Source organism: Perca fluviatilis, chromosome 1 (assembly GCF_010015445.1).
Source record: "Perca fluviatilis chromosome 1, GENO_Pfluv_1.0, whole genome shotgun sequence".
Taxonomy (NCBI): domain Eukaryota; kingdom Metazoa; phylum Chordata; class Actinopteri; order Perciformes; family Percidae; genus Perca; species Perca fluviatilis.
The window spans coordinates 14,719,369-14,747,069 of record NC_053112.1 but is presented as its reverse complement, the minus strand read 5'-3'; the positions used below and the strand labels follow the sequence as shown (position 1 = coordinate 14,747,069).

The window sequence follows — 27,701 nt, the reverse complement described above, 5'->3', positions numbered from 1 at the left end:
AAAAAAGTCTGATTTCCTGACGCAATATCATCCTGATGTTAAACCCTCTACTCACTTTCTTCCCTTTCTCTCCTGCAGCTCCCATTGGACCAGGAAATCCATCAGAGCCCTGAACAAGAGGAGGAAGGTGCACACATTTAGTTCATTATATCTACTATATCTGTAACTTGTTTAGATTAATTTAATCGATCATTGATAATTTCATTTATTTTACCTTGGGCCCTAGTCGTCCTGGATATCCCGGCAGCCCAGGAACTCCCAGTTTCCCCTAAAAAGAGAGAGACAGCGTGACTCTTTAAGCTATAGTGCGTAGTTTCTGTCGCCCCCATGAGGAATTCTAAGTAATGACAACAAAATTGTCAGCGCGTCCCCATGATACAAGCCCTACGTGATAGCACACGCGCCCCCATGCAGTTGCTAGTAGCCAAGGAGGACATGGAGGATTAAATAAACATGATGGACTCTTCAGAAGAGGTAATAATCTTCACTCAAGCTTTTGCGTGGGAAAGTCCCCGGACAACACAATCTTGTGAACATAGCCATACTGAGAAATCCAGAGAGAGTTGTGTGGAGCGGATAGTCTTAATTAGCTTTGTAGCAACTCATTTGGCAATGGCGTGAATGTAACGGACGTTCATTAATATCAAAAAGTTACAAGCTAAAGCTTTAAGTTGTCGTTGTACAGTTTTGTTGTACATATTCAGTTAAGCATACATTTATTTTATTAATTTTGAGCTCTGTACCTTCTCTCCAGAAGTGCCAGAAGGGCCAGCTTCTCCTTGAGGACCCATCTGTCCTTTGGGCCCCTCAGTCCCATCTTCTCCTCGTGCACCTATAGCTCCATTTTCTCCATCGTCCCCCTTTGCTCCCATCTCCCCTTTGGCTCCTGGGAAACCATCCTCTCCCTGCAGACAGAATGATTTGGAGGAGACAGAAAGACAGACAGAAAATCCAGTTTAACAGACAACATAAAATCACAGATGGTAGTGAAAAACACTTGCATGCATACTGTAGTTGTTCTGTGAGGGTAATATGTTATTTTCAGACACCAATACATCCTGAATGGACACAGACTCTCACCTTTTCGCCTTTGCTTCCCTTTAATCCTCTGATTCCATCTGCTCCCTGTCAAACAGGAGAGAAAAAAAAAACAGGAAGTCAACAAGAAAACTGAAAAAACATTATATTTGATCACAGGCTGTTCATGACATCTTCACAAGGTGGCAAGCATATCAAATTGCTACCATGCTTTCCATTAAACCTGACTGTTGGCAGTGAAAACCAATACCTGCTTGATCTTTTGGTTACATGATGGCCAGGCGGTTAGGTCTTCCAAAAAAGTTAACTTTTTTAGAACTACAAGATACAGCCTTATTTCATTCGGACAAACATGTTGTTCTTTTTATTTATTACACAATAGCAAGAATATTTTGCATTTCATACCTTGACTCCTCGCTGTCCAGGGTATCCAACAGGCCCCTGCACTCCTGAAGGACCCTACAAATACACACACACACACACACACACACACACACACACACACACACACACACACACACACACACACACACACACACACACACACACACACACACACACACACACACACACACACACACACACACACACACACACACACACACAGAGGAGATAGAGTTCCTATCTTCTTACCAATACACTCATTCACACTTTCATACAAATACAGATTCGAATAACGCTTAAGGAGCTCCCAGAAGAGCTTCATCAGTAATCTGGCGAATATAGCAACTAATGGAACATGCAGTCCATTATAATTTGATGTGACCCAAACTGACACAAACCACCAATCCTTGTCCCCACACACACCAACAAGCTGGTCCAAGGGTGGCTCTGTTGCTATACCGACAAGTAGAGGCAGCCAACTGTTCATGGCATTAAACTTTGTGATGAAGTGATGAAGGGAAACAAGCAGAGGAGAGGAGTCGGAAATTAGCCTGGTTCTAATGAAGGCAAGGTGTGCGTCTCCGTTCTGCACCAATATGTTAATTTAAGGCATTAAATTAAGAGAAAGGATGAGGTGTGCGAGCGTGTGTTTGTGTGTGTGTATTTGTGAAGGTGAAAATGTGTGAGAAAGGAGTGAGAAGGAAAGCCAGATTGCAATGAAAGCAGTCAAGCAAAACCCCAAATCTGGTCTGATCCTCCTATATTAGCCTGAAATACTGCAATACTGCACAGCCCATTCACTCATTAACAGACACAGATGCACAGATAAATAACACAGACACATGCGTTTTATTAACACTCTTGTAGACAGGGTGCACTAATATGATATTGGATTCATTACTTCAGTCATGCATCCTGCACAAAACCCTGTATAATTAACATCTGACACACACAAGTTACCAAAAAATACATAAATGCACGCACATGCATACATACATTTTTTCAAACACTAAAGGAACAGTTCGACATTTTGGGAAATACCATTATTAGTTTTCTTTCTTCAAGTTAGATGAGAGGATTGACACAGCTCTGATATCTGTCCGTTAAATAAGATGCTACAGCCAGCAGCCAGTTAGTTTAGCTTAGCACAAAGTCTGGAAAGAGGGAGAAACAGCTGGCCTGGCTCTGTCAGAAAGTTACAAAATCTGGCTACCGGCACCTCTAAAACTCACTAATTAAAATGTTATAACTTGTTTCTTTAATCCTTCTTGTTAACTTTGACAACAGCAACACAACATGCATGCATTGTACACAAACACAGATACTGTATATGCGTACAACAGACTTACCGGCATTCCTTTTTCACCTGGAGTACCTTCTCTTCCGGGGTGACCCTGTTGACAAGAGGGCGTGTTAATATATGTAGTTAGGCATGTAGTTGTGATGTTAAGGTAAGGATTAGGGACCAGAGAATGCGTTGTGTCAATAGGAGACCTCAGACGCACATGAGTACAAACATGCATGTACTTACTGAGGGCCCGTCGTTTCCAGGTAAGCCCTGCATCCCTTTCTTCCCTTGAGGCCCCTGGAAAACAAAGATCAGTCAATCAATCCCGACTCCTTCACCCCAAAGTTAAAAATCCTAATAAAAGTGTCTTACCTTCTCTCCTGGCAGCCCTACTAACCCCTGAGGACCAGGGAAACCCTGTAGGAGAGATGGAGCATTAGTGTTTTTCTGTGTATGCATTTAGGCAACTGAGTTGTTTTTGTGAGTCTGTGTTCATTGCATATACCACAATGCCAGGGTTGCCTTGCTGTCCAGATGCTCCGATGTCTCCTAGGGCTCCCTGTTACATACAGGAAATGATGTCATGGGAAGTAGTTTGTTTTCAGGCTCTCCTGTCTTTACTACTATCTATATTATACTCACTATGTTTCCCTTTGAACCTTGAACCCCGTCAATTCCTCGAATGCCCTGTGAGGAGAGAAAGGAAGAGTTAATACTTCTGCGTCCTTAAGTGAAAGCACAGGAGCATTTTTATATTACAAAGTAATAGGACACTGGAGGAGAATTTATTTTTTTTAAAAGCAGACTGTGAGCTGCCAACTCTATACTGCTAAAATGTATAGGGTTTATTTTCTGGCAGTACCCTCCATTCATAAAAACATATTTTATTTTCCTGTCTAGCTGTCTGAAGAAAGGATACAAGGAGGGTGCATTGCCTTGTATCATTAACATATTTTCACCAGAGACTTGTAACATGAGCCTCCTGGGGCAACAACTAAATGAAACTCAAAAATGATCAGCCACCCTGATGATTTTTGTGATACTACCTCCTTGCTTGAGGCGTTTAACGCTCAATTAACCAACTCCAAGCAAAAATATGTATTTTATACAAAAGAAAAAGTGCTTCCTCGATGTGCTCAGATGTAAGTCAGTTTCTTACAAGTGCTAACTAGTGTTTCCACAAATGCAAATTACAAAGAAACTGCTTGGGGTGTTTGGAGATGTTGTATTTGGCAGGAAGACAGTCATTTTATCAGATGAGATAAGATTTACATAACATCATGTAAACAAATGAAGAACCAAAGTAAGATCATGATTAGGCATTACAATGTGGCATCGTCTGATAGTGACACTACGGCAGGATTTATGTTGGTAATGAGAAGAGCCTCATTTTCCCTGTATGGATAAACACAGAGGCTAGAGAGCAGGACAATTACTGGTATCTTATGCCTTTTAATGTTACAAACGGTAACGTGTGTGTGTGTGTGTGTGTGTGTGTGTGCGGTGGCGCGCAGAGGTAAAAAAGTGTACATTTCCCACTTACAGGCTGGCCTGGGGGACCCGGACGACCTCTGGGTCCAGTCAGCCCTCTTGAACCCTGAAATACAACGTCACAGTTACATATAATGAGATTTCATTAGTAGATCTATAAGAGTGACAACAGTTTTGGAAAGACTGAATGCTTTGGCTGATCCTCACTTCTTCAGCATATGGTTGTTTAAGGATCAAGATTTGGTTTTAGGGTTAAGGTAAGGAAATAGGGACTCTTTTATGTTGATATATATGTACAGTGCATGGGAATCCACAGTATCTGTGTGTAATACTGTAACAAGCATCATTAAACAGAAATGTAAGGATAGGAGACATGGGATTTATTTTGTTTTATTTAATCCATACACTGTACCTTCTTTAGGAGTTTCATAGAATAAAAATTAAAAGATTTAAGAAATCTTAGTTATAATGACAGTACTATGAGAGTGTTATTGATCTTCTCTTCTAACTCTGTGCAAGAAAGCAAAGACTATTCGGGCAAGAGTTGGACTTTGGCATGTTTAAGTTTAAGCACGGGAATACACATATGTAAATGAGGGTCCTCATTTGTATAAATACACAGTGTGGGGGTCTGTGTCTGTGTGGTAGAATAACAGCCATAATTAAATATATACATAATTGTGTTTAAGACTAATGTCACATTAAGTAAAAATGTAGTGGATTTAAACAAGCCATTGATTGTGTATATGTGTGTTTTCTGATAGTGTGTAAACACTTACAGCATCACCTGGTTGTCCTCTTGGCCCAGATGGCCCCTCAGAGCCCTGTGAAAAAACACAAACATAAGTATATCTTGTGGGGTGATGATGGCGCAGTGGATATGACCCATGCCTATGGCGTGGGATATCCAGGTTCGATTCCCACTGCGATACATCAACCATTGTGTCCCTGAGCAAGACACTTAACCCCTAGTTGCTCCAGAGGTGTGCGATCTCTGATATATAGCAATTGTAAGTCGCTTTGGATAAAAGCGTCTGCTAAATGACATGTAATGTAAATACATACTGTAAACACAAACATGAATACACACAACTGCAGTGACCTCTCACCTTTTCACCTGGCTCTCCAGAAAGACCTACAGGGCCCGGCTTACCCCTCTCCCCCTGAGAATACACACGCATAGAAGTTGTCAATCAGTATTGTGAAATATCTGCTTATCACTCATTCAGTCAGATAACTTACATTATGCCCTTTGTTTCCAGGGAGACCTGGTAAGCCATCAAACCCTCTATCCCCCTGAGAAAAAAGAGATGTATTAGTTCATATTTTAAGAAGAGCAGTCAGTAAGTCAACAGTGTGACCGTGACATTAGATTTTTTTCACCTTTGCTCCAGCTTCTCCTATCGCACCACGGCCTCCGTCTGAACCGGCTCGACCCTTATAGACACACACACACAAACAAGTTAAACATGCAAGACTCGTCCCTGTCAACAGAAGATATTTAATCAGAAAAGACTGCAGTCTTTTCAGTCTCACCTTTTTCCCGGCTCGTCCGTTCTGACCTGGCATACCTCCATGCCCTGGAGGACCCTAGGGAGAAAAGGTGGGAAGAGAGCAGTTGAGCTGGTTCTCAAATGAGTTCAAGTGTTATGAAAAGGAGTGAGTTGCTGAGTGTTTGTTGCCATGACAACCAGCTAACTCACCTTTGGCCCCGCATCTCCATTGTTCCCTTTTAGCCCAGAGGGACCTGGTGCACCCTGGGGAGAAGAAAGTTCACAATCAGTTGTCTGTGTGTGTGTGTGTGTGTGTGTGTGTGTGTGTGTGTGTGTGTGTGTGTGTGTGTGTGTGTGTGTACTGTATGAATCTACCTAATTGGAATTTTCCACCACAGGAACTTTATCCAAAGATTCGCGACCAGACAAAACGGTTTTAGAACGTCGCAGGGATAAGTTCCAGCGGTCTGAACCGGACCGTCTCAGCTCGACTCAAGCCAGCTGATGGTTACGCTGCGACTCAGCTGTTCAAGTCACAGAGGCTGGTTTTAGAACGTTAGGGACGTCACCTGTTTCAACAGCCAATAGAGACTCAGCTGGTGAAGTCAGCTATAAACTACAGAAATAAAATGATCCAATAATCCATTTTATTTTCCATGTTACAAACAGCTGGTTGAAATGGTAGAGTTTTAGACAGAGCCTCAACGACCGCCCGGAAGCACGGTAACGTCAAATGGTCAAGCGAGACCGAGAGGGACTGAAGAGAGAGAGCGACCAGCGGCGTTAGAACGAAGGAATAAAACGTGTTTTCGCCGATTCATCCCTAGAAATGCAAGTGTAGCAAGCATCTCAATATCACTAACGTTATCCACATTCATATTTAGACGAAACAAATGACATATCCAGTTGCAGTCCATTCAATAGCAACCTGCAGCTTTCCATCTTCTGATTTAGGAGAAACTCAAGCAGCTGCATTTCTCACTCACCAGTGGTCCAGGTCTTCCCCTGAGGCCGAGTGGCCCTGGAGGGCCCTTCATAGCCAGCTAGAAAAGGAGGAAGATGGAGTCAGACAACAACAACACACACACACACACACACATACACACACACACACAGCAGTAGTTATACAAGAACTCTGTGTGTGATGTAATAGTAATAATTCAGAAGGTTGTGTACCTTGGTCTGCTGTAGGATGGCCTGAGCCTGCGCCTCCTGCGCAGAAACCACAGTACCTGCCTTTGGATGACCACCTGACTGGAACTGCGCACACACACACACACACACACACACACACACACACACACACACACACACACACACACACACACACACACACACACACACACACACACACACACACACACACACACACACACACACACACACACACACACACACACACACACACACACACACACACACACACACAATATGCAATGCTTTTAAGTCAAACTCAGTACACCACCCAGTGGCCAATACGTAGCATTACTATTCAAGACCCTCACAGTCACCAGATGTCAACCCAAATCAACAACCAATTAAGTTTAAAGTTTAAAACTTAATTTTAAGTTTAAAAAAATAATGAAGTGCTTTCTGACCACAGTTGACACAACAATTAGACCAAACTAATATATACAAAAGCATTTTGAAAAGCTGAATTTAAATGTTTGGTTTAAAATGTTATTGAACTTGATATGTGAGCTCTCAGTGAGGGCGGCCAGGTGATGTATGTATCCTGAGGCAGCCCATTTCTCAGTTATGACATTCAAACATTCCCATTTGCCCCAAAGCCCTGTTAAGGGTTAAGAGGACCAAATAACTGCCATAGCAACATCACTGCAGCCTGTAAGGCCTCAGGCAACACTAAAGTATCTTCATGTTACCGGTATAAGCATGATGTTTCCTGGGGGGCCCGGTATTCCATCAGCTCCGTTAAGGCCTGGCCGCCCTGGAGGGCCCTGAGAGGGGACAGAGGAAGACAGTTATGGAGACGCGCCAAAATGTGGTGGACTTACACAGCAAACAGAGGACAGTCCTCACCAGCTCCCCGAGGTCTCCTCGAGGTCCTACTGGCCCTGTGACTCCAGCAGGCCCTGGCTCTCCCTGCACAGAGACAAAAAAACACAAAAAGCCAGCTGAGTTAGATGGAATTATATACATTATTATATATTTAATTGCAAGCTTCAATTTCCATATTAAAAGTCACTGCAGTTGCACTTATGTCCATCTTTTCACACATGCAACACAGGTGCCTTACCTGAATACTGAAATGAAAGGTGTTTAAAGTTACATATCATGCAACAAAATGCACTAACCTCAGGTCCTGGTGGCCCGTGTGGTCCAGTAACCTGCGTTCCCTGCAGAAATTTCACAGAAATAAACTTTTTCGCTGATGATTGAGGACATTACTAATATTTGAGAATTCAACAGACCCAATAAAAAATGGGACCAACATATATACTGAGTGGAACATGTTACTCTTATATACCGTACGTTGTTTTTTGTACATTTTTGTCATCGTTTGAATTGCACTAGTGACATTTTGATGGATATGACAATCAATTCCTTCCTAACTTTCTCTAAAAAAATTAATTGTTTATGGATTAAAGAAAAGCAAATTAAACAGCTGAAAAACCAAAGTACTTCTTCACATTGACGCAAAAATCAAACAAAGAAATAAAATAAAAAAATAAAATATCCAGATTTACTGCACTGACCACAATGCCCTAAAACAACCAGGGACATTAAGGGATAGTAACCATGGTAATTTCTGATGGTAGAAAACAAGAATTCGACCAAGCATTTAATGCCTTTCTTTGAGTACTTAACTGTTTTTGATACTCAATGCTGTAGATACGTTTAATGCGGTTTTCAAAACATTTTAAGGACAATATCAAGCCCCTGTTCGTTGCCTGGAAGGAGACAATGGGGGCTTAAAACACAGATACAAGCTTGTTTGAGTATGTTTTTAAGCATGTGTGTGTTTGTGTGTGGGTGTGTGTGTGTGTGTGTTTTCTCACCGCTCCCAAAACGCTTGGCTCTCCTTTTTGTCCTTTCTCTGGTATATCCTAATGAGATGGAAGAACAACTTCAATGTAGATGGATAAGGCCCCGGGGGGTTGTTTTCTACTCTCTACACAGGATTCCTTTATGTGCAACTGCACAAACCCTTGTTGTGTGATGGTTCGGCTGGTACCTGTGTGTTAAGAGAGTACTCCCGTTCTCTCTCGGCCGGTCCGTAGCGCTCATCGTATTCTTCCTGGTATTCGTACTCGTTCACATGGTAGTAATCTGTGGTGTTGTCATAGTCTTCGTACTCTACGATCTGTCCAAGAAATACACCCAGAGACAAATAATGGGGGACAAAAAGGAAATAAAAACACACATAGGCACAAAGCCAAACTCATGTTTAGTGTCTCACCTCGTACTCGGTGACATTAGGACCTGCAGTCACCGTGGAAACAGAGATGTCTTCATAGAGGTCACTGTAGTCAAACTCCTCAAACTCCTCCACCACATGTTTCTTGGGTACTCTCTCCACCTGAAGACCATAAAAGAATCAAAACAGAGATGATGCATGATATAGGCATGTGTAACATTTTGTTTATACATTTACAGGACATTCATTCGGTATTGAAATACATTAATATAATTGATTTAAAGAACAGAAATGTAAGTTTTAGGACATAGAGGATGCCTGTTAAGATATTAGATTCCTCTAGTGGTCCTGTCTGGTTGACTGCTCTGTTACATGAAAGATATAATGCAAAAGCCAAGAAATACATGGCACAACCCACACATACAGTTCAGTCTTTTTTTTTTTATTTTCGCTCCTTCAGGATAGCCTGTTGAAGCATAACGGCTTCATCAGCGTTCGTCATCATTAGAATACACGAGAGTGTAAATTCCATGTTTTCCGTTGGCTTCTTCCTGCTGATTGCATTTCTGATGGTGTTACAATAAAACTGAACACAATAAACCAGGAACCCTGGAGCGTTTTTGAGTTGTAAGAGGATAAATCAAACGGCAGCACTGGAAGAGGATTTGAAACCTTTCCCAGGAGTGTGAAACATTGGCACAAAGAACCTGGCAAAGTATCCTGGAACACAAAACCATGTTTGGTGTTGTAATATGAGGAGCGAAGGATAAAGAGAAGGAGAGAAATTAAGTAAGAAAGAGAGGGTGAGAGCTCAGTGGACACTAGTAGCTTTTTATGATTTATTACTTTATTTCAAAATGGAAGTATGGCACCGGCAGCAAGGAAATAAACAGCTGGAGGCGGCTGAATGATGCTTCTCAAAATGAAACTAAGGGTAAGATATTTCAGTGCATAACTCTCCGTGCAGCGCATGTTTCTTCACAGCCCACAGTGATCTTTTAATTTATGTTACCCGGAGTTTCCAGTGGGAATATACGTATTACTGAAAATAATTAAACCATTCATCTTTTTGTCATATCTGCCTTCTAAACTGTCCATAAATACCTGTAATAGTTTCTCCTCTTACAAAGGAATCCTAGGGGGCTCCTAAGCTTTCAAAATGACAGTCTGGATTTACAACATTGAACACCTGAGATGCCTCACACCGTGTGTTATGTGTGGAATGGACCAGGTAGACTGAAAGACTTTATCGTGGGTCCCATTGCTTTTTGTGCGTTCATGCTGACATGTGGTTCAACTCTCTCTCTCTCTCTCTCTCTCTGCCTTCTGTGATAGGCTGTAAGAAGGTGGCTTACCTCCACGGCCTCAGCTAATATGCTGTTGTAGGACAAAGGTGCGTCACAGTCTGGGATGTAATCCTGACAGTACGTCTCTGCTGCCCTGGGGTCAGCGACGATCAGCAGCTGCTGGATGTCTCCCTGTGTCACAATAACACACACAAACAAATGAGCAAATCTGTGACTCTACATTAGTCAAACCATATTAGGAATGCACATTATGTCACTGCTCCTCACTGTACAATATGTCATTAATTACACGACTGACATGTCATGAGCATCTGTTTCCCAATGTCTGTGTGTTCATTTAGTCAGATCAAAGTGACATAGCGGGCTGCTTTTATAGTTGCTCTGCAGTTAATCGTCTCCAGAGCTTTCGGTCTCAAGTGGTGCCAGTGCAATAAGTCCACAGACAGATCTCCCTCTCACTCTATTTCACCCATCCACACACATGGAAGGGAGTCCAAGCCAAACATGGCCCGGGAGGAGTTCAGTTAAACAGATGGACCACCTGACAATGCACTGAAAACAAGGGTCAAGGTTCACACTTGAGATCTGCCAAAATGACCTCACACTGCAGAAGAAACAACATAAACAGAACTCATAAAAGTCTACAAAAACACACAGCACACATCACAGCTACAGATTTGGAAGTTTTTTACCCCCCAGTGCTTCGTGTGAATAATCAGCAGCATTTTGTGATGTTAAGCAGGACTGTGTTAATGTCTGCAATAACTACTCATGAGCTAGGAGAATAATTCACATTACAGAGCATCATTAAGCATTTAACACAACATAACACAACATTTAAATGATCTGCAGCTTTGTAAAGTTGAAGCACTCAAGGTTTGGAGCAGAGGTAAAGGTGCAGTGCATCCTCACAGCCACTAGAGGGCAGTGTAAGGAGATAAGCATTTATGTTAATTATTCATCATTTGTCATCATTTGGTTGATAAACTGAACAAGCAGCAACCAGCAGAGACACTTTCTTACCACATACAAGAAACTTCTTGTGTGTTCTCATTCTTTGTATTTTTTACCAAAGCCAAATGAGTTTACACTTAACAAGGGGTAACTATTGTTTTTTTCAACCTGGACCCCATTTCCCCATGCATTTGTGTCTAATAGACTGATTTGACCAAATATCTTTGAAATTGGTCCAGTACTGAGCAAGATCGCAGTGACAAGCCGGCGCAAACCGAACTGCAATGTAAACTAATGGGGCAATTGTGCAGCTTTGATTTTTGTCCATTAAAAGTTTTTTTTTTTGTGCTGCTGACAGGCTCAGATTGTTACTAAAAGTGTCTAAAACCATTATCGATCTCACAAGGTGACTTCTTGTCCGTAGACGGGCAGCCATCCAATCATCCACATTGTCGAAATCATTTAAATATTGAGCCATGGCATTGAAAACATTTTAGATAACAGGAGCCTATCATTTCTGTAGCCTACTCGCTCAGTACAGGACCAATTTCAAAGCTTTTTGGTCACATCAGTCTATTAAACACAAGTGCATGGGGAAATGGGGTCCAGGTTGAAAAAAAAATGGTAGTTACTCATTAACAAGGTGTGTCAGTTTCACCTCCATTCACACAGACATAAATGCACACACCTCAAACACGTCTTCGTCCAGCAGTCGTGTTCCAAACACAGTGACCCCCTCAGTGCTGACGTGGGGGTCCTGACCTCTGAGCAGGTCCAGGGTGTCCAGTTTGACACAGTCCAGGTAGAGAGTCACTGACTGACCCTCCACACTGTAGGCTACTCTGTGCCACCTGGCAGGAAGGAGACAAGAAGAAATTCACTTATTGTCCAAATGTTCTTTTCTGAGAAGGTTTTGTGTCTAAGGTTTATATCAAAATCTGATTGCAAGGCAAAACACGAAAGTGTGTGTATGGGTGCATGTGTGTGTGTGTGTGTGTGTGTAGTACCCACTTGCCATCCGCCAGGTTGATCTTTCTAAAGGTGGGGTAAAGTTCTGGAGGTGGCTGACCCTCATGGTTCTCATAAAGGAAGACAGGAGAACGGCCGACCTCCACACCCAGCTGCTGCGTGCCCTGAGAGAGAAGGAAAGAGGGATGATTGGATAAAATTGTAATGGAAAAAGAGAGACCTTGTTTACATGTGTATTTACATTTTACTCTTAACCCCCTCCCCCAGCTATATTTGTTTCAGTATTTATTCTAATATAATATTTCATATTAAAGGTGGTGTAAGCGATGTTGGGTGATGTCACTTCTTGTTGACGTTTAAAGTATTGTCCCTCCTTCCTCCTCATCCCATCCCCTCCCTTCTGCGCACTAACCCCCCAACCCCCACCCCCAAATCCTTCTTGTCGGTAATGTTTGGTGGTGCAGGTTGGCACAGTTTGTTTTTGTTGCCGTTTGTGGAGCCTGGGCTGTCTACAGAGACCGCGTTCTTTTTTACAATGTGTTCAGGAGACAGGCAGCTAGCGGATAATGAGGAGATGTTTGCTGTATGTGACAAAAAAAATGTTGTAGCCTAAAAAACTCGTGACATCGCTTAGAGCACATTTCATGTTCAATATGTTTGTTTGTTTATGTATGCACCAACCACCAAGGCAAATTCCTTGTAAGTGTAACTTACTTTGGCAATAAACCCTTTTCTGATGTCAGTAAATGGGATATGGAATTTACATAATATTTACATAGAAATGCAATATTAATGTGCACTCTCACTGAAGATTAAGCTAAATTGTAATTTTAACCAGTTTTTGGCAAGTCTTTAACAACAATTAGCAAAACTGGCAAAACATATTCCCATTTTGAGGACAACCTGTGATACTGATCCCAGTAGGAGTCCTGCAGAGTGCATGGTTGGTAGGGGTGCTTGAGGTCAGTCTAGCATGTTACTATGGTGAATACATTTGCTGAATCATCTGATTAAAGGAAGAGGTTCCCTTTTGTATAACAAAATTCATGTTAGACACAGCCAAAAGAATGAACATGCCCAGTGACAGAAAGCAGAGTGGTTAACCATTCGGCATGAAGCGAAAGTATTTGTTTCAACATCCTAACGTAGCGTGCGTGATGCGTACCTGCGAGTCGTACAGGGAGAGGAGAAAGACCTGTGAGCCTTTCACAGCTCTGACTGTTGTCATCACTGAGAAATCCACAGGGAATGGGGAATCTGGAGGGAATGCACACTCACAAATTAGGGTGCAGGCTCTCAATGACCAATTGAACGTTCATACTCATACCCGGTTATTTACTGCATCAAACAAGCCCCACAGAATTAGGTTACCAGGAAAGAGTTGATTGGTGGGCGCGCTCAATTGAATCTTCTTGTCGATCTTAAAGGAGAGGTCTGTCTCCTCTCCTCCCTGTCTGCTGGTGCACAGTCCTGACTCCAAGGACACACCCTCCATGTCCTCCGACAGCTCCAGGATCTTCAGGACATCAATGGGATCCGCTGCAAAGAGACAAAAACAACAGTATGGCTGAGAAGATTGGTGGGTTCAATCTGCTGTTGCACAGAGCACTTCATTCAATGTTTAAGCTACTGAAATAAAAATCTAAGTTTATTGCCCTTTCAGACCCGAAAGTGATCTGCACAGGTCACTTCAGAATCACACATTGGCAAGCAGTGATTTGCTCTGCTTCCTTAAATTAATTTTGTTATCACAGTCAGATAAGACAAAAGTTATTTGTCAGTTAGGGGCCTTCTTGAAACAATTTCAACCTTTGTTCAAGCAATCTATGTTGTACTTCACTCGTTATTGGTAACATACTTTGCTCACTAATTTAAAACAGTGGTGAAATTGCTGACCAAAACTATGTTTGAGAACTCCTGTTATACTTGTTTTTGAAGCTGCACCAATCAATAGTGTTTCATTAATAAAGGATCAAACACTCGATCAAACCTTCTTATAAGAACCTCTTTTCCAGCCAAGCAGACAGACATTTTCAGCAACTAAGCTCTGATAAACACACTATGCATGTCCTACCCAGCACCAAACGACAGACTAAGTAACTGACTAGCTGATGAACATAAAAAACATGGATTTTCCTCAGCATTGGTGTAAATACACAAACAAACTGATAACGTCCTGTGAATGTGCACAACTGTTTTGTGTGATGTTACCTATGATACAAATTATGCTATCTTGTAAACAAACTAATGAAATACTTTATCAGTCAGGCCATGTGCTCTTTGACTGTATCTCTCTCTCTCTTTCTAGGACACATATTTGTTGCAGAAGCTTGGTGTAATCACATGATAACGCCCATCTTGGCACTGACTCATGCAACAGACATCACACAACAAAGACTTATACCGCAGGGCTATAAAGAGTGCATGTGTTGTGACGATGATTCAGCCCGAGAGCAAACGCAGAAACAGAAACAAAGCAGAAGAGACATTTGCAATCTCTAAAGGCATTTCCAAAAATGTGGCCAGAGTTGTAGCTTGAGCAGAATCATATGCACACACGCATTCTTTTGAACATTGTCGACACAATGGTCATAGAGATCTGTGAGATGGACTAAAGCAGAAAAAGATGGTATGTAAAAGATGAGACCGGGGGGGGAGAGACAGGAGAGAAATGTGCAACATATTGAAAGCGAAAAGGGAGAGATGGGGGTAAAGGGGAAAACAGAAGACATAATAGGTGCTAGGGGAAAGGAGGGCATGCCTATACTGGTGTAGCTTCTTTTCACACGTATTTCTAGGGCTTACGTAAACCCTACATCTGCTTTGCACCTTTCAACACACACACACACACACACACACACACACACACACACACACACACACACACACACACACACACACACACACACACACACACACACACACACACACACACACACACACACGCATGCATGCGTATGAGGTTGCCATAATTTCTGAGTGCCAGATGTATTTGTTGACTATTTCTTTTTGTTTGTCCGTCTGCTTGTCCATCTGTCTGTCTGCCAGCCTGTCGGTATTTTGTCATTTTGCAGGGCATCACACTATTTACTGATACAGCTAAGACTGCACTACTTTTGTTGCTTTATGAGCTGAAAAACATCTGTAAAAAGTTAACATTTAGGAGATTTATTTTGTTTTAGGGATTAATGCTCTGGTTGCTCACTGTAGCTTCAACGCAAAACACACTTGAGTGAACAGAAAGTGGTACAGGCACAGTGACGGAGGCAGGCCAGCTGTTTCTCAGTGCATCCAGTTTTTATGCTATTCTAAGCTAATCAACTGTAGTTTAATATTTACCATACAGACATGAATGTGGTGTCAATCATTACTCCTCGACGCAGCGGCCGCGGGTTCAACTCCGACCTGGGGCCTTTTGCTGCATATCATTCCCCCTCTCTCTCCCCTTTCATGTCTTCAGCTGTCCTATAAAAATAAAAGGCCTAAAATCTCCAAAAAAATAATCTTAAAAAAGAAAATTGTCCAAGACATGTGAGATAGCATCCAAAAAAACTGCAACACAAAATGACTATCATTTTTAAAATATGGCACAGAATGTAAAATGCAAAAAGAAAACAGGATTTGTAGCTAAGATCACAGCTTCAGCCCGACTGTATTTCCTGTCTTTTGGTTTGCCTTTCTTATTTTAGGTTTGTTTTTCTTCTTTGCGCTTCTTAGTTTGGTCATTACGGTAAATGGACATGGATGGGGGCGGGGATTCTGTGTGGTTTTGCCGCTCTTTGATTGGTCCAATAAACTGTCAGTCATTTCCCACCAAGAACTCACATCATTCTTCATCATTCTCTCAGCGAGATGATGAATAAACGGTTAAACTATTCCTTCAAAATTCTCCCACCCATTTTACTTTCAGTATCAGAAATCTTTTCCTATAAACAGATTTTAACTGACCACCATAAACCATGTGCATGTTGCTAAAAAGTGACCCGGTACCTTTGTAGGATTGTAGTTACAGTGTACAGTATATTTCAGTACATAATGGTTTTATTTTAAAAGCTAACACGCTTTTCTTAAAGCCGTAAATAGGCTACAAGGTAGCTCCTGGTGATCAGACATGTTAGAGCCCTGGTTATATTAAGGTGCTCCTGAAACTCATAAGCATTGTGTACAAGAAGAGGGGTTTCAGTCGTACATACCAAGAAATGATCTGACATCTGAATGCAGCAGAGGACAAGACGAGACATGGAAACTCTCTGCTCTTACTCGATATGCACTTAAACACATCAGGTAATGCTTCCTTATGCTGTTGATTCATATTATGTACAAGCACAACACAACATCCACATAGAAAAACAGTGGGCATGCGCACGCACACACACACACAAACACAGACACAGACACACTGTACATACACTGGGCTGTACATACACAAGGGGTGTTCTGGTCTCCATCACTTGCTGCAGTTATCCCGAGGCTCTAAACTGTTGTGGTGTGAGGGGCACCATGATCAACATGCACACACATGCAGAGCATGTCAAATGTAAGCCTCAACATGAAGCAGAGCAACCATAGTTTGAACACAAAGAACAAGACTGAACTCTTAAACTACATAGATAGATTGAACCATCCGAACACAATGGAGATGATTTATGGATTTAGGCTCACAACATTGACAAACTACATTTAAAAAATGTAGATAGATAGATAGATAGATAGATAGATAGATAGATAGATAGATAGATAGATAGATAGATAGATAGATAGATAGATAGATAGATACATAAGTGGTCAGACAGGTTTTAAACAAAGTGACAGTTTAGCAAAACTTATTTAGAAGGGAAAACTGAGGTGAACTTTGACCTACCATAATTGTGGTAGGTAATTAGAGTAATAGTGAAATCTTGGGTTTGCTCACTTTAAGTTTTGCCTCCAAATACACTGGCTTAGAGGATCAGACTACTCGGTTTGCTTGTTTACAGCCTTTATGTTATTCTGCCCACTTGTCTTTCTCTACAGTTATGTAACTGATAGCAGAAACACTGAATTCTATGATGACATTGACAAAAAAACTATTGGATGGATAAAGTGTTACAAGTGATGATGTTACAAAGACATGTTAAAAAAAGCTGACAAAAACGTAAAGCAGTGAAGTGTGAAGTGGAGGACACTGTCTTTTTATCTGAAATCCATCTCGGTTTAAGGTTCCACATTTATCCATACAGGATACACAAGTAAGTGGAGCAGACTCACAGACACAAACAACACACCGACACACAAACAACTTAACGGGCACCGTATTAAAAAAAAAAAAAGACTATGGATTTGCTGGAAACCAGATGTGTGTCTGTGTTTGTGTGTATGACTTAAGACTAGGTAAGTGCTTTCTGTGCACATGTGCGGTTGTATCAATATGTGTGTGTTTGTGATTAGTCTGTCATTAACTCAGTAATGGTGAAGAATGCAATAACATGCTTTTTGCAGAAACAAGAACTGATGTTTGGTCGAGCCACACACACACACACACACACACACACACACACACACACACACACACACACACACACACACACACACACACACACACACACACACACACACACACACACACACACACACACACACACACACACACACACACACACACACACACACACACGATTTTCAGATCCCCCACAGAGGATATGCCCAAGGAGTCTGTCAGTCCAGACCTCTTTACTCTCTCCAGTTTTCCTCAAACGTCTCTCTCAAACATGTGACACAGCTCTCCACAGAGACTAAACCAGGAGAATGATAAAAAAAGAGGGAGAAGAAAACCAGAGAGAACAAGAGACAGAGAAAGAGTGCAGAGGGAAGAATAGGATGGAGGATAGGATACCATGTGTTTTCTTTCCTCCCAGTTCAGCTGGTTCTCATCAAAAAAAAACAATGGACAGTCTCTCCTGCTGTCGGACACACAGACACAACAGTCTATGCATACAGTACACAGACACACACACTTAGATGAATCCTTAATAGCAGTAACAAAGAGAGAGAATAAGAAACTAGCTGAAGGACAGACATGTGCTGCTTATCTCCTTCTAGGAATCTGTGGCACTCGTGTTGAAATCACACAACATCTCAAGTCCTAACATATCCTCGTAATCTTCTCTCCTCTTCATCCAACAGTCACTCTTCCTCTCAAACACAGATCAAAGACTGCATCAATATTTGTCAGTCACGGGGCTCCAACTCTTCTCGGACAACTACACATTGCTTTTTGTGGCCCTGTGCTCTGTTATTGTTGGATGGTGCATCAGACAGTGACTTTGATTTTGGAGAACAAAGAGTGAGCTTACTTTCAAACATAAGACAAACGTATAGCACACAGACAGAAATGATAAAGATTACATTACACATAGTAACTGTAATTCCCTTGGCAATATTTGTTTACCAATAAACTCCCAATTACTTAAAATGTCAAATAAAATGTATAAGTAAAATGTTATATCATCTGTATTTTGATTATGAGCTTTTTTGAACATTTTTGTGTACCGCATGACATGTTATAGCTTGGAAGCCAAGCGTGCATCAAATTGGCTTTACTTGATCAAACTAAATACTTTAGGAAGTGGCACATATCCTCCGTTAAGTCAAGTTTATTACATGCAGAGATGGTTGAAACATCTGAAACAAAATAAAAGCTTTAACTGGCATTAAGCAAAAGATAATCATATGCTGGAAAGACGCATCGCAAAGACACATAAAAAAATATTTCAAAATAAAACCCCGGCTTGTCATTATAGGATATTTAACCATCATCACATCACTAGTGGTGAAATAACTGTTTCTGGACACTGAATAAGAGTGTTTTGTTGAAACAAGCAAAGGAATAACAAAAGTACAAATTACACACCCATTTACACGAGCTGTCCAGTTAAATGCTCTGTATATCAAATGACTCCTGCTCTCTCTTCTACCTTCTACCTGATATTTTCAGTGGCTGCCAATGCATGACAAATTGAAAAAAAGGTCTCTCAATCTGTTTTATGGACTATTGGTAAACAGATCACAACATCTATGATTTAACAGCTTTTGTACACAGTTAAATCATTTCAGTCTCATACTTAACATACCGACAGTGTTTAACATATGCTCCAACCATTCTATTCCCACTGCCGGATCTTGTTTTTGCTTTAAACAAATTGATATGGCTCTCTGATCAGACTTGGAAAGGCTCAACAGAGACTCTACACCAAAGTCAGCTGGGTTTGACAAATGGCCCGAAGAAATGTCAAAAGAGTCAAAACAAAACTACTACAGAAAAACACTACAACAATCTGTTTGTTCTCGGTTGTATTGCTTGCCTTAATTTTATTTTCTATTTTTTGTAGAGGAATTATCATGTTTAGTTGTTTTTTTTTCTTCTTCTATTTTGTATAAGGGGAGGACTCTGAATAAGCCTTTAAGGCTTCTTTCCTCTCATGTACTGTAACTGCTTGTTTTTAAAGTCTATTGTGCAAATGAACTAAGCTAAAACTAAACAGCCATGCTAGCAGCTCTGCGTGGCTGAACTGAATGCTAAAGTCAGCATGCTAACATGCTCACAAACGTTAAGATACGTTTAGACAGTGATAGTTTAACATGATCACCCGCTTAGTTTAGTGTGACAGCATGCTTACATTTGCTCTTTAGCACTAAACCCAACAACAGCTGAGGCTGATGGGAATGTTTTGCAGGTATTTGGTCATAAACCAAAGTATTAGACACATCAATTTCTTGATCTGACGCTGTTTTCCCCTCCTAGATGTTGCCGTTTAATTCTATAAACTTCAAAGAGAGTCGTGTCTATTATAAAGATGCTCTACCATTAATTTCATGTGAAAGAAGAAGAATGTTGAACAAAATGTACTCCACAACTCACAGCACACTCATACTACATTTTCCATCCCAAAACATTTGCCACCCTAAAATTATACACTCTGGACTAAAACATTATATTCACTGAAACATAAATGTTAAAGCGTTAAATTGCATCACTGCCCACACACTGTTGGAGCTCACATCTCTTGTCATCATTGTACTATGTGTTTGTCGCTTCTCTTCTGTTCTGTCTGTCTTCTTGTAAGGAATGCCTTCAGACAATCCATTCTGCTCTAACTGACCTGAAAACCTAATTAAAACTTCTCAAACTGTCAGTTACAAAGACCACTTTCATCAATCACTGCACAAAAACTTTTCCTTTGAGCAGGCAACTCCATACATGTTATTTTGGTAAGCTGAGGCAAGCAGCAAGATCTATCGTTGAGGTTTTTTTAATGTCTTTGTTTCATCTCAATCTCCCTCTCAACAGAATCTCCATTTCAGATTCTGCCCTCATTGTTTCCTTGTAGTTATTTAAAGTAGCCAAGATATCTTGAAAAAAAAAAAAAAAAGGGAGCAGGGTTTACACACATCCGACAACCACCACCACAAGGACCTGGGTTATATTCCTGGTAGTGGTTCCTCCGTCTGGTTTGTGCATTTTAACAAAAAGGACTTTCACTGTGTCCTTGTCTTTGCGCTAGCCATTCCTACTGGTTGGTCAAGGCATCTGTATGGAATTTCATGAAGCTCTGCACACATTATGCTCTTGTGGTGAAGCTCTTTGCTGGCAGGCGAAAAGAGGTAAGACAGGTAAGACCCATAGCTGTCTACACCGTAGAAATAGAATGAGAGTAGAACGCACAGTTCAAGAGAAAATGGTGATTGTTCTTAGCTGTTATGAGGACAACACACATCAGTGGGGCCGTAGAGTGTGTCACACTCACTATTTTAAGAAATCCGCTTTGGCCTCCGTCCCCCTTAAGCCGGCCTGTCTCTTGTTAAAGCAATTAAATCCAGCAATCCTCACTTCATTTCTATCAGCAATGCATGGTGCACAAAAGACGCCTCTCCATGCTTCGTACTGCTCAACTGCTCGTTCGTGGCAAAACCTCACTTCAGGGAATCGGCGACTTACCACAAGTCGGTTAAATACGGAAGTTTATGCTGAAGTCAGCCCGCTAAAATGGCCACAGTTCTTTGTAATGGCAACGGTACACATACAAATGGCTGCTGCTCTGACCCTCCTGCGTTGATTTGAATGGGAATGTCTGTTCTACTACCATTCTATTTCCATGATCTACACCCTCCCCAGGACAAAAGTGAAATTATCAGTGACAGGAAGTATGGCAGTAAAGAGGAAATGGTCATTCCATATTGGGGAGAAATCTGCCAGAAATGGTAAAGCAAGAGCTCAGCATTTTGCTTTAGCAATGCCACCATCTTTGTTTAGTGTGTTAACATGCTAACGTTTGCTAATCAACACTAAACATTAAACAACTAAAGTACAGCTGAAGCTGATGAATGTCATTAGTTTGCAGATACTGGTATGTATGAACCAAAATATTGGACAAAATAACATTTTCATCTGATGATGAACTAGATTGAAAGTTAAGGGATCACCAAATATATTACAATTCATCTTGAAGAAAACCCTGAATTTTCATGACAATTCATCCTAAGATTGTTTTCAGCTTGGACCAAAGTGGTGGACCAATCGACCAACATTGCCATCCCTAGAGCCAAGCTGCTAGCGTGGTTAATAATATCTAAAAAAGATGATTTCCAAATTGAATGTGGTAGAAAACTACTACAGTTGTGCCTCTTAGAGTGGAAAATCTTTGCCCAAACCCGACGGGACCCGACGGGTTCGATCTTAATTTCTATCGTTTTACACGGGCTCGGGCTTGCGCTCCGGGTTGCGCAGTAAATGAGCGGTCAGGTGATGTGTTTCAATTTGCGCGAAAATAGATGCTGAGGAGGTGAAACGGAGGCTGGCCTCTGGAGGACTTACTTTATTTCTTTGTTCCAACTTCCAAGTGACCTATAGCCTAAGTTAGTCATGAATAAATGATGTTAAAACATGTATAAATGACTCATTCTTGACAAAAGGCAAAAGAGCTGTGTGCGTGCGCACATTTGAATAATGTCGGACTGTAAACGGGTTCGGGCTTTTAAAAAGCTGTCAATCAAAATGTACCTGTCGGTCTCGGTCCGAATTCTGTCGGGCTCGGGCCTTGTCGGGCCTAACTTTTAAGGCCCGATTACAGCTCTAGTGCCTCTGGCCACATCCCATTCAGAGTCACAGCAGGTGTTTCCCAACATCTGCCAAATCAAGAACACCTGCTGTAACATCAATGATTGGGGTTTGGCAAGAACAGCACAATTTTTAACATTTTCATCCTATGCAGACACATGCAGCAACTGATGTTTTTAACCTTTAGTCTTTCAATGTTGTGCCAGGGTAAACATTAAAAGCTATCAAGTTGTTGATTCCAGGCAATGAAATATAAGAAAAACACACTGAAAAGGTGAGGCAGGTATCTCTTACTTCGTAATGTGTGTGTCTGCTTGGCTGAGAGTCTCAGAGAGTACAGATCTTAAACCAAGTCTGATGATTTTACTGAATACTTTGAAAGCAATAAATAGCAAGGGTCAGGTTTAAAGGTGGTGGTGAACTAGGTATGACCCTGAAACACCTTAGGCCAGACTGTGACATTCTTGACCGTAACTTGACCACATTGCTCATAACTATAATCATAATTTACACCCAATCTGTTGACAACCAGGTGTGTGATCGCATTTGACAGTAAGCAAAAAAAGAACAGAGAGTAACATGTTACTGAAGACAGTTTAATTATAGGTGTTACGGACAAGTTTGTCCAGTAGCTGAAGAGGAAAGGGAGACATTATACTGCGTGTATGTGTGTAAGGGTGTAAATTACAAGTTTTATAACAATACAATATTATATATATATATATATGGATTCTTTGGACAAGAATACAATATTTGCTGAGTCTGTCACAATACGATTTCAATTTGATTCAATTCAGGGTCCTGCAATCGATATGAGACGATATATATACCATATATCAAAAACAAAGCTAGTAAAATACCATTTGACAATTTTATTACTGAGCTCTTCCGGACATTTAAATTCAAAACAAATTATTCTTTTTAATAAAAAGGACAAATATACAGTGGTAATTAAAATAAAGAGGCCTATTATAAATGACGCGTATCACTTTGCATCGATAATATTGGATCGTGGATCACTGAATCGATACATCTATCCAGATCGATGAATCGTTACACCCCTGTTGTTTTATTGTGTTTCACTTCATCAGGTGGGTCATTTACGAATAAATTCCTAAAGGATGTGTTCTCTGCTCGCCAGGTGGGAGACGCTACACCCCGACTGAGTTTGACCCTGGATGACCCTAAAGGTCAGGAGGTCACACACTTGAGTAATGACCTTCACAGACAGAGTGAGGTTGGACCCGGCATGTGGGCTAATCAGTCTGCGAAAAAGCCTAACAACCTCTGTCGTCACTTAGTTTTTTAATACATCATTGAGACACGATCGCATAAACTAGTAATAAAGTAGCCAGCAGGCAGGCAGGTTTGCTTTTAATCTTCAGTACAAAGGCAGGTTGTTAAAAATCATTTGAAGGCTGTCGGGACATAACATAAATATTTAATGCGATCTCTCTCAGAATCTCTTCAGATGCAGCACGTCGAGGCATCCTGGTGGGGTTTTTGCCAAGTCACCTGTTCGCTGACTCTTTCACAGTGAAATCGCTGATGTAATCCTAAATAAAGCGGGTGCATGCTGACTTGCAAATACGACAGCCGTTACATGAGGAAAACAACGGCCCTAATGAAGTTAAAATGAAGTTGTTGTTTTTTTTAAAGCTTTTCCTTGGTTTTCCTGAGTGCTTAGACAGGTTGAGAACTGTGTTTTGGAGCTGTAAAGCCCATCAGGACATTATATGCGACTGACTAAACAACCTAAACTCAAGGTCCATTAAGTAGCTGTTCTGGAACTTTGGATTACATACCATGTTATTTATTCATTCATTCATCTCATCTTGAGTTGAGCTTGTTTTGCCAACTGCTGTTTCCGAGGTCAAGAATTCACTTTGAACCTAAACTTTTAAAGTAGTATTAAGTAGTTTTAAAATATTTATATATATTTAACATTTATGGGAAATCTGCTTATTCTCTTTCTTGCCAAGAGTTTGTCTTTCCTAGATGCCTAGCAACCTCCAAGACAAGGAATGTACTGCCCCTGGCCAAAAAATAGTCCGATATGTATCATCATGTGACACCGCAAAGTGTTGTTGTTAGTGGGTTTTTTTAAATGCATTAAACAAACAAAATATAGAGTGTTAATGAATGTGCTTTCAAGTGCTAATTGGTGGATTGTGTTGTCTTTGTACAGAGTCAGCTAGCTGTCTCCCCAATTTAAATCTTTTTGCTAAGCTAAGCTAAGCTAATCAGCTTCTGACTCAAGCTTTGTATTTACTGTACAAACATGAGCGTGGTATTGATCTTCTGATTTAACTCTCGGTAAGAAAGCAGTAGGCGCATTTCCCAAAATGTCAAACTATTCCTTTAAGCTTACATGGACAAGAAATGCTCGGGACAACATGGAAATCAAAACATCTACAATTCCATGACAACGTAAACACTCCATCTGCTGATGTAGTATGATGATGGAACGCTCCTGAATAGCTACCAGATAGACTAAATGCGATGAGACTGTTATGTCAACTATTGTTTCCAAGGTCAAGAATGAAATTTGAAGCTAAACTACATGTGATGTTCTTGTCTTGAAACTGGACTTGACATTTCTAGGAATATCACAAAGTTTAAACGGAAATATAAAATACAAAGTATTTGGAAGTCGATTTAATATTTAGGAATTACCTGACTCATCTGACCTGTCCTGATGCATTAGGCCCAACTCATCTGCTATAACAGACAACAAGTACTTCACTTTCTCTAGTTTTGAAATGTTCTGTAGTTTGCACGGTCTCTTTAAGAAGACACAACAGCAAAGTCCATAACACTTTGCTACTCACGCACATTGATGGCGCACACTTGCACGTATGCTGATATAACCGTGAGTGACACCAGGCTCCAAAAGCCCCAGAAGAACAAAGTCCTCCTCATATGTTTCCAGTGCAGCTCGAGGGGCTGCTGTAAGCAAGAGTCCCCAGTACAGTTCAGCACAGCTCACTTTAATTTTCCTCAGTCTGTTCCCCATTACCCAGTTCAAAACCCTGTATGCTGGTGTATGAGAGCACAGACTGATGCAGGTATGGCAGAACAAGTCTAGACATATAGGCCTATGCCTTTCGACTGTCTAGCAAATGTGCAGTGGGCTCAAGGAGCCCAGAGATATGGTGGTTCAGTTCAATAAGCTTTATGTCTGCCTGACCTGGCATCACAAAAGCATCTGTCAAAAAGCCATTTGTTCTGAAAGTTGAGTGGAAAATGACTAGAAGACGTTTTTTCTGGGGGGGAGAAGGGGTTGGGTTTTGGGAATTGACCTATCCCTGACAAACCAAGATCACGCAGACAATCAAATATTTGTCTAGATGCACAAATGGCTGACAGTGAGTGTGTTTGCTGGAAAGTTGTACAAATAATGTTAAGGAAGGGTTAAGGATGACACTTAAACGACGATGAGCTCATCAGGGGCCGGAAGGCAGGTGGTGACAACTGGTGTGACACAGAGAGAGGAAGAAAGGAAAGGAAAGGAAAAAGGAAGCATCATCTTCAACTTTTTACAGGCTAAAATACAATTAGGCAAACTGAACTCAGGGAGCTAATTATTTGCACGAAGATAAACAAGTAAACAGTCATTCATAGTTCAGCCTACCTGCCGTTGAGGTGTAAAACACCGAGACAAGCAGCAACAGCAGCCACGTCTGGCGCATTGGACTCCATCGATCCATCATATTGCATCTGAAGCTATCGATACGGCGGCTAATAATTCCCTCGTGCGTCCCCTGCGCTCCGCGAGACACCTGAAGTCAGAGAAACTTTCGGCTTTGCGCGCGAGATCTAAAGGAACTGCTTCCTCGCGCCCGTGCGTCTCAACGCGCACTTTACCAGCAGGCAATTAAGAGCGCGCATGCATTTAAGGCCGATTTAATTGATGAAAACTATATTCAGCAGCGCTTATTCTCCGGTCTTTACTGGTGTTCTGCTGGACGGACGGATGAAGAGGGGAGACCAGCGGGGGGAAGAATTCCTTAATCTCACAAGGTCTTTTCCTTCTTCACCCACTTTCCCCACTTTCTCTCCTCTCCTCCCCCCTCCCCTCGCCCCCTCTCTCCTCCGGGGTGACCCCTCCCTCCCCAGAGACTCCTGGTTAAGGTCTCGTGGGGCTGTACAGAAACATAATTACTGCACGTGTCATTATTCGCATCATTATTGTCTGAGTGATTTAAGGGACTATGTGGCGTCTATCTCTATTTCTCTTTTGCGCGTGTGCGCACGTTGGCACGCACGCACCCGCACGTACACGTTACGCGCAAATATGCTCGGGCACGTGCAATAAGTTTTAATGTTTAAAAAAACAACAACAACCTGCCAGCCAATAAAAATAAAAAAATAAATATTTTCTTAATGTTCTATTACTCTCTCCACACACACACACACACACACACACACACACACACACACACACACACACACACACACACACAAAGCATGCTAGGACAGGACATCGGTGCTACCCAACTAATAAAAAAAATGCTGCTGCAGATTCCAAATTCCAGTGCCTGTCTGTCTTTGCCCACCCCACACTTTCTTCCAACACACATACACCATATTCTTCCTATAGGCACAATGAAAAAGACAAAATGTGGTTCCTGACTTTTAATCCAGGGGCTAATCATTCTTTTTTTTCTGATGTAGAAAAGTCAAAAGAAACAAGCAGCTCATGGGGAGGTATCAGAAACATTTTATAGGGAGAAGTTTATAGGGTTATTTTTCACAAAAAAGGGCCAACAGGATCAGAGCTCAGTGCATGCACCCACATGCATACATGCACGTGAATACCTACGTATATGAGCCTCAGGTCTCCCCTGTCCTGTTTCAGCATCCATTTAGACATGTTTTTTATTTTGATGACTTGTAGGCTAAAATATGACTCTTAGAAGACTTAGGAGGACAGTATGAGCAGGTGACTCAGGACCAAATATAACTGTATAATCAAATCCAAAAATATTTATTTAGTACAGTAGCTTATTTTATAGGCTATATTAAAATGTAACAAAATGCACTTGATATTGGAATAAATTAAGCTTTAAGAATGAAATCTGTTAAGGAATGAAAAACTGTCTTCTCAATAACAGTTTTGGCACATTCTGCTTTCCAGCCTGTAACTGATGATCAGATAAACCTTTCTGTGGTTTTGTAGAAAGAGAAATACTGGAGAGAAACTGTGTACCATTTGTCATATTCTGCAGGTGGAAAATAGAGTATATGTTTTTAGAGATAAAGATACTTTAAATGTGATGTACAATAATCATTACTAGTTAAT

General features: G+C 41.2%; 1 protein-coding gene across 2 annotated transcripts in view; it reads right to left on the bottom strand.

Annotated features, from left to right (window-relative positions):
* The window catches only part of LOC120555927 (collagen alpha-1(XI) chain-like), a 46,906-nt gene that overhangs the window by 18,385 nt on the left and 820 nt on the right, over positions 1-27,701 (bottom strand). Inside the window, exons 1-31 of one of the 2 annotated variants that reach the window (XM_039795131.1) lie at positions 26,031-26,441; positions 13,675-13,842; positions 13,469-13,560; positions 12,346-12,467; positions 12,023-12,185; positions 10,429-10,551; positions 9,116-9,235; positions 8,891-9,019; positions 8,715-8,762; positions 8,010-8,051; positions 7,735-7,797; positions 7,578-7,652; positions 6,871-6,954; positions 6,681-6,737; positions 5,905-5,958; positions 5,738-5,791; positions 5,585-5,638; positions 5,444-5,497; positions 5,311-5,364; positions 4,981-5,025; positions 4,254-4,307; positions 3,353-3,397; positions 3,216-3,269; positions 3,083-3,127; positions 2,954-3,007; positions 2,772-2,816; positions 1,444-1,497; positions 1,081-1,125; positions 744-905; positions 215-268; positions 56-109 (exon numbers count right to left, since the gene is read on the bottom strand). In XM_039795131.1, coding sequence (XP_039651065.1) covers positions 56-109; positions 215-268; positions 744-905; positions 1,081-1,125; positions 1,444-1,497; positions 2,772-2,816; positions 2,954-3,007; positions 3,083-3,127; positions 3,216-3,269; positions 3,353-3,397; positions 4,254-4,307; positions 4,981-5,025; positions 5,311-5,364; positions 5,444-5,497; positions 5,585-5,638; positions 5,738-5,791; positions 5,905-5,958; positions 6,681-6,737; positions 6,871-6,954; positions 7,578-7,652; positions 7,735-7,797; positions 8,010-8,051; positions 8,715-8,762; positions 8,891-9,019; positions 9,116-9,235; positions 10,429-10,551; positions 12,023-12,185; positions 12,346-12,467; positions 13,469-13,560; positions 13,675-13,842; positions 26,031-26,109 — 2,346 coding nt within the window. In that variant the 5' untranslated portion in view covers positions 26,110-26,441. Of the gene's footprint in view, positions 1-55; positions 110-214; positions 269-743; positions 906-1,080; positions 1,126-1,443; positions 1,498-2,771; positions 2,817-2,953; positions 3,008-3,082; positions 3,128-3,215; positions 3,270-3,352; positions 3,398-4,253; positions 4,308-4,980; positions 5,026-5,310; positions 5,365-5,443; positions 5,498-5,584; positions 5,639-5,737; positions 5,792-5,904; positions 5,959-6,680; positions 6,738-6,870; positions 6,955-7,577; positions 7,653-7,734; positions 7,798-8,009; positions 8,052-8,714; positions 8,763-8,890; positions 9,020-9,115; positions 9,236-10,428; positions 10,552-12,022; positions 12,186-12,345; positions 12,468-13,468; positions 13,561-13,674; positions 13,843-26,030; positions 26,442-27,701 lie in introns of those variants that run through there. The other variant, XM_039795140.1, reaches the window with a different exon arrangement.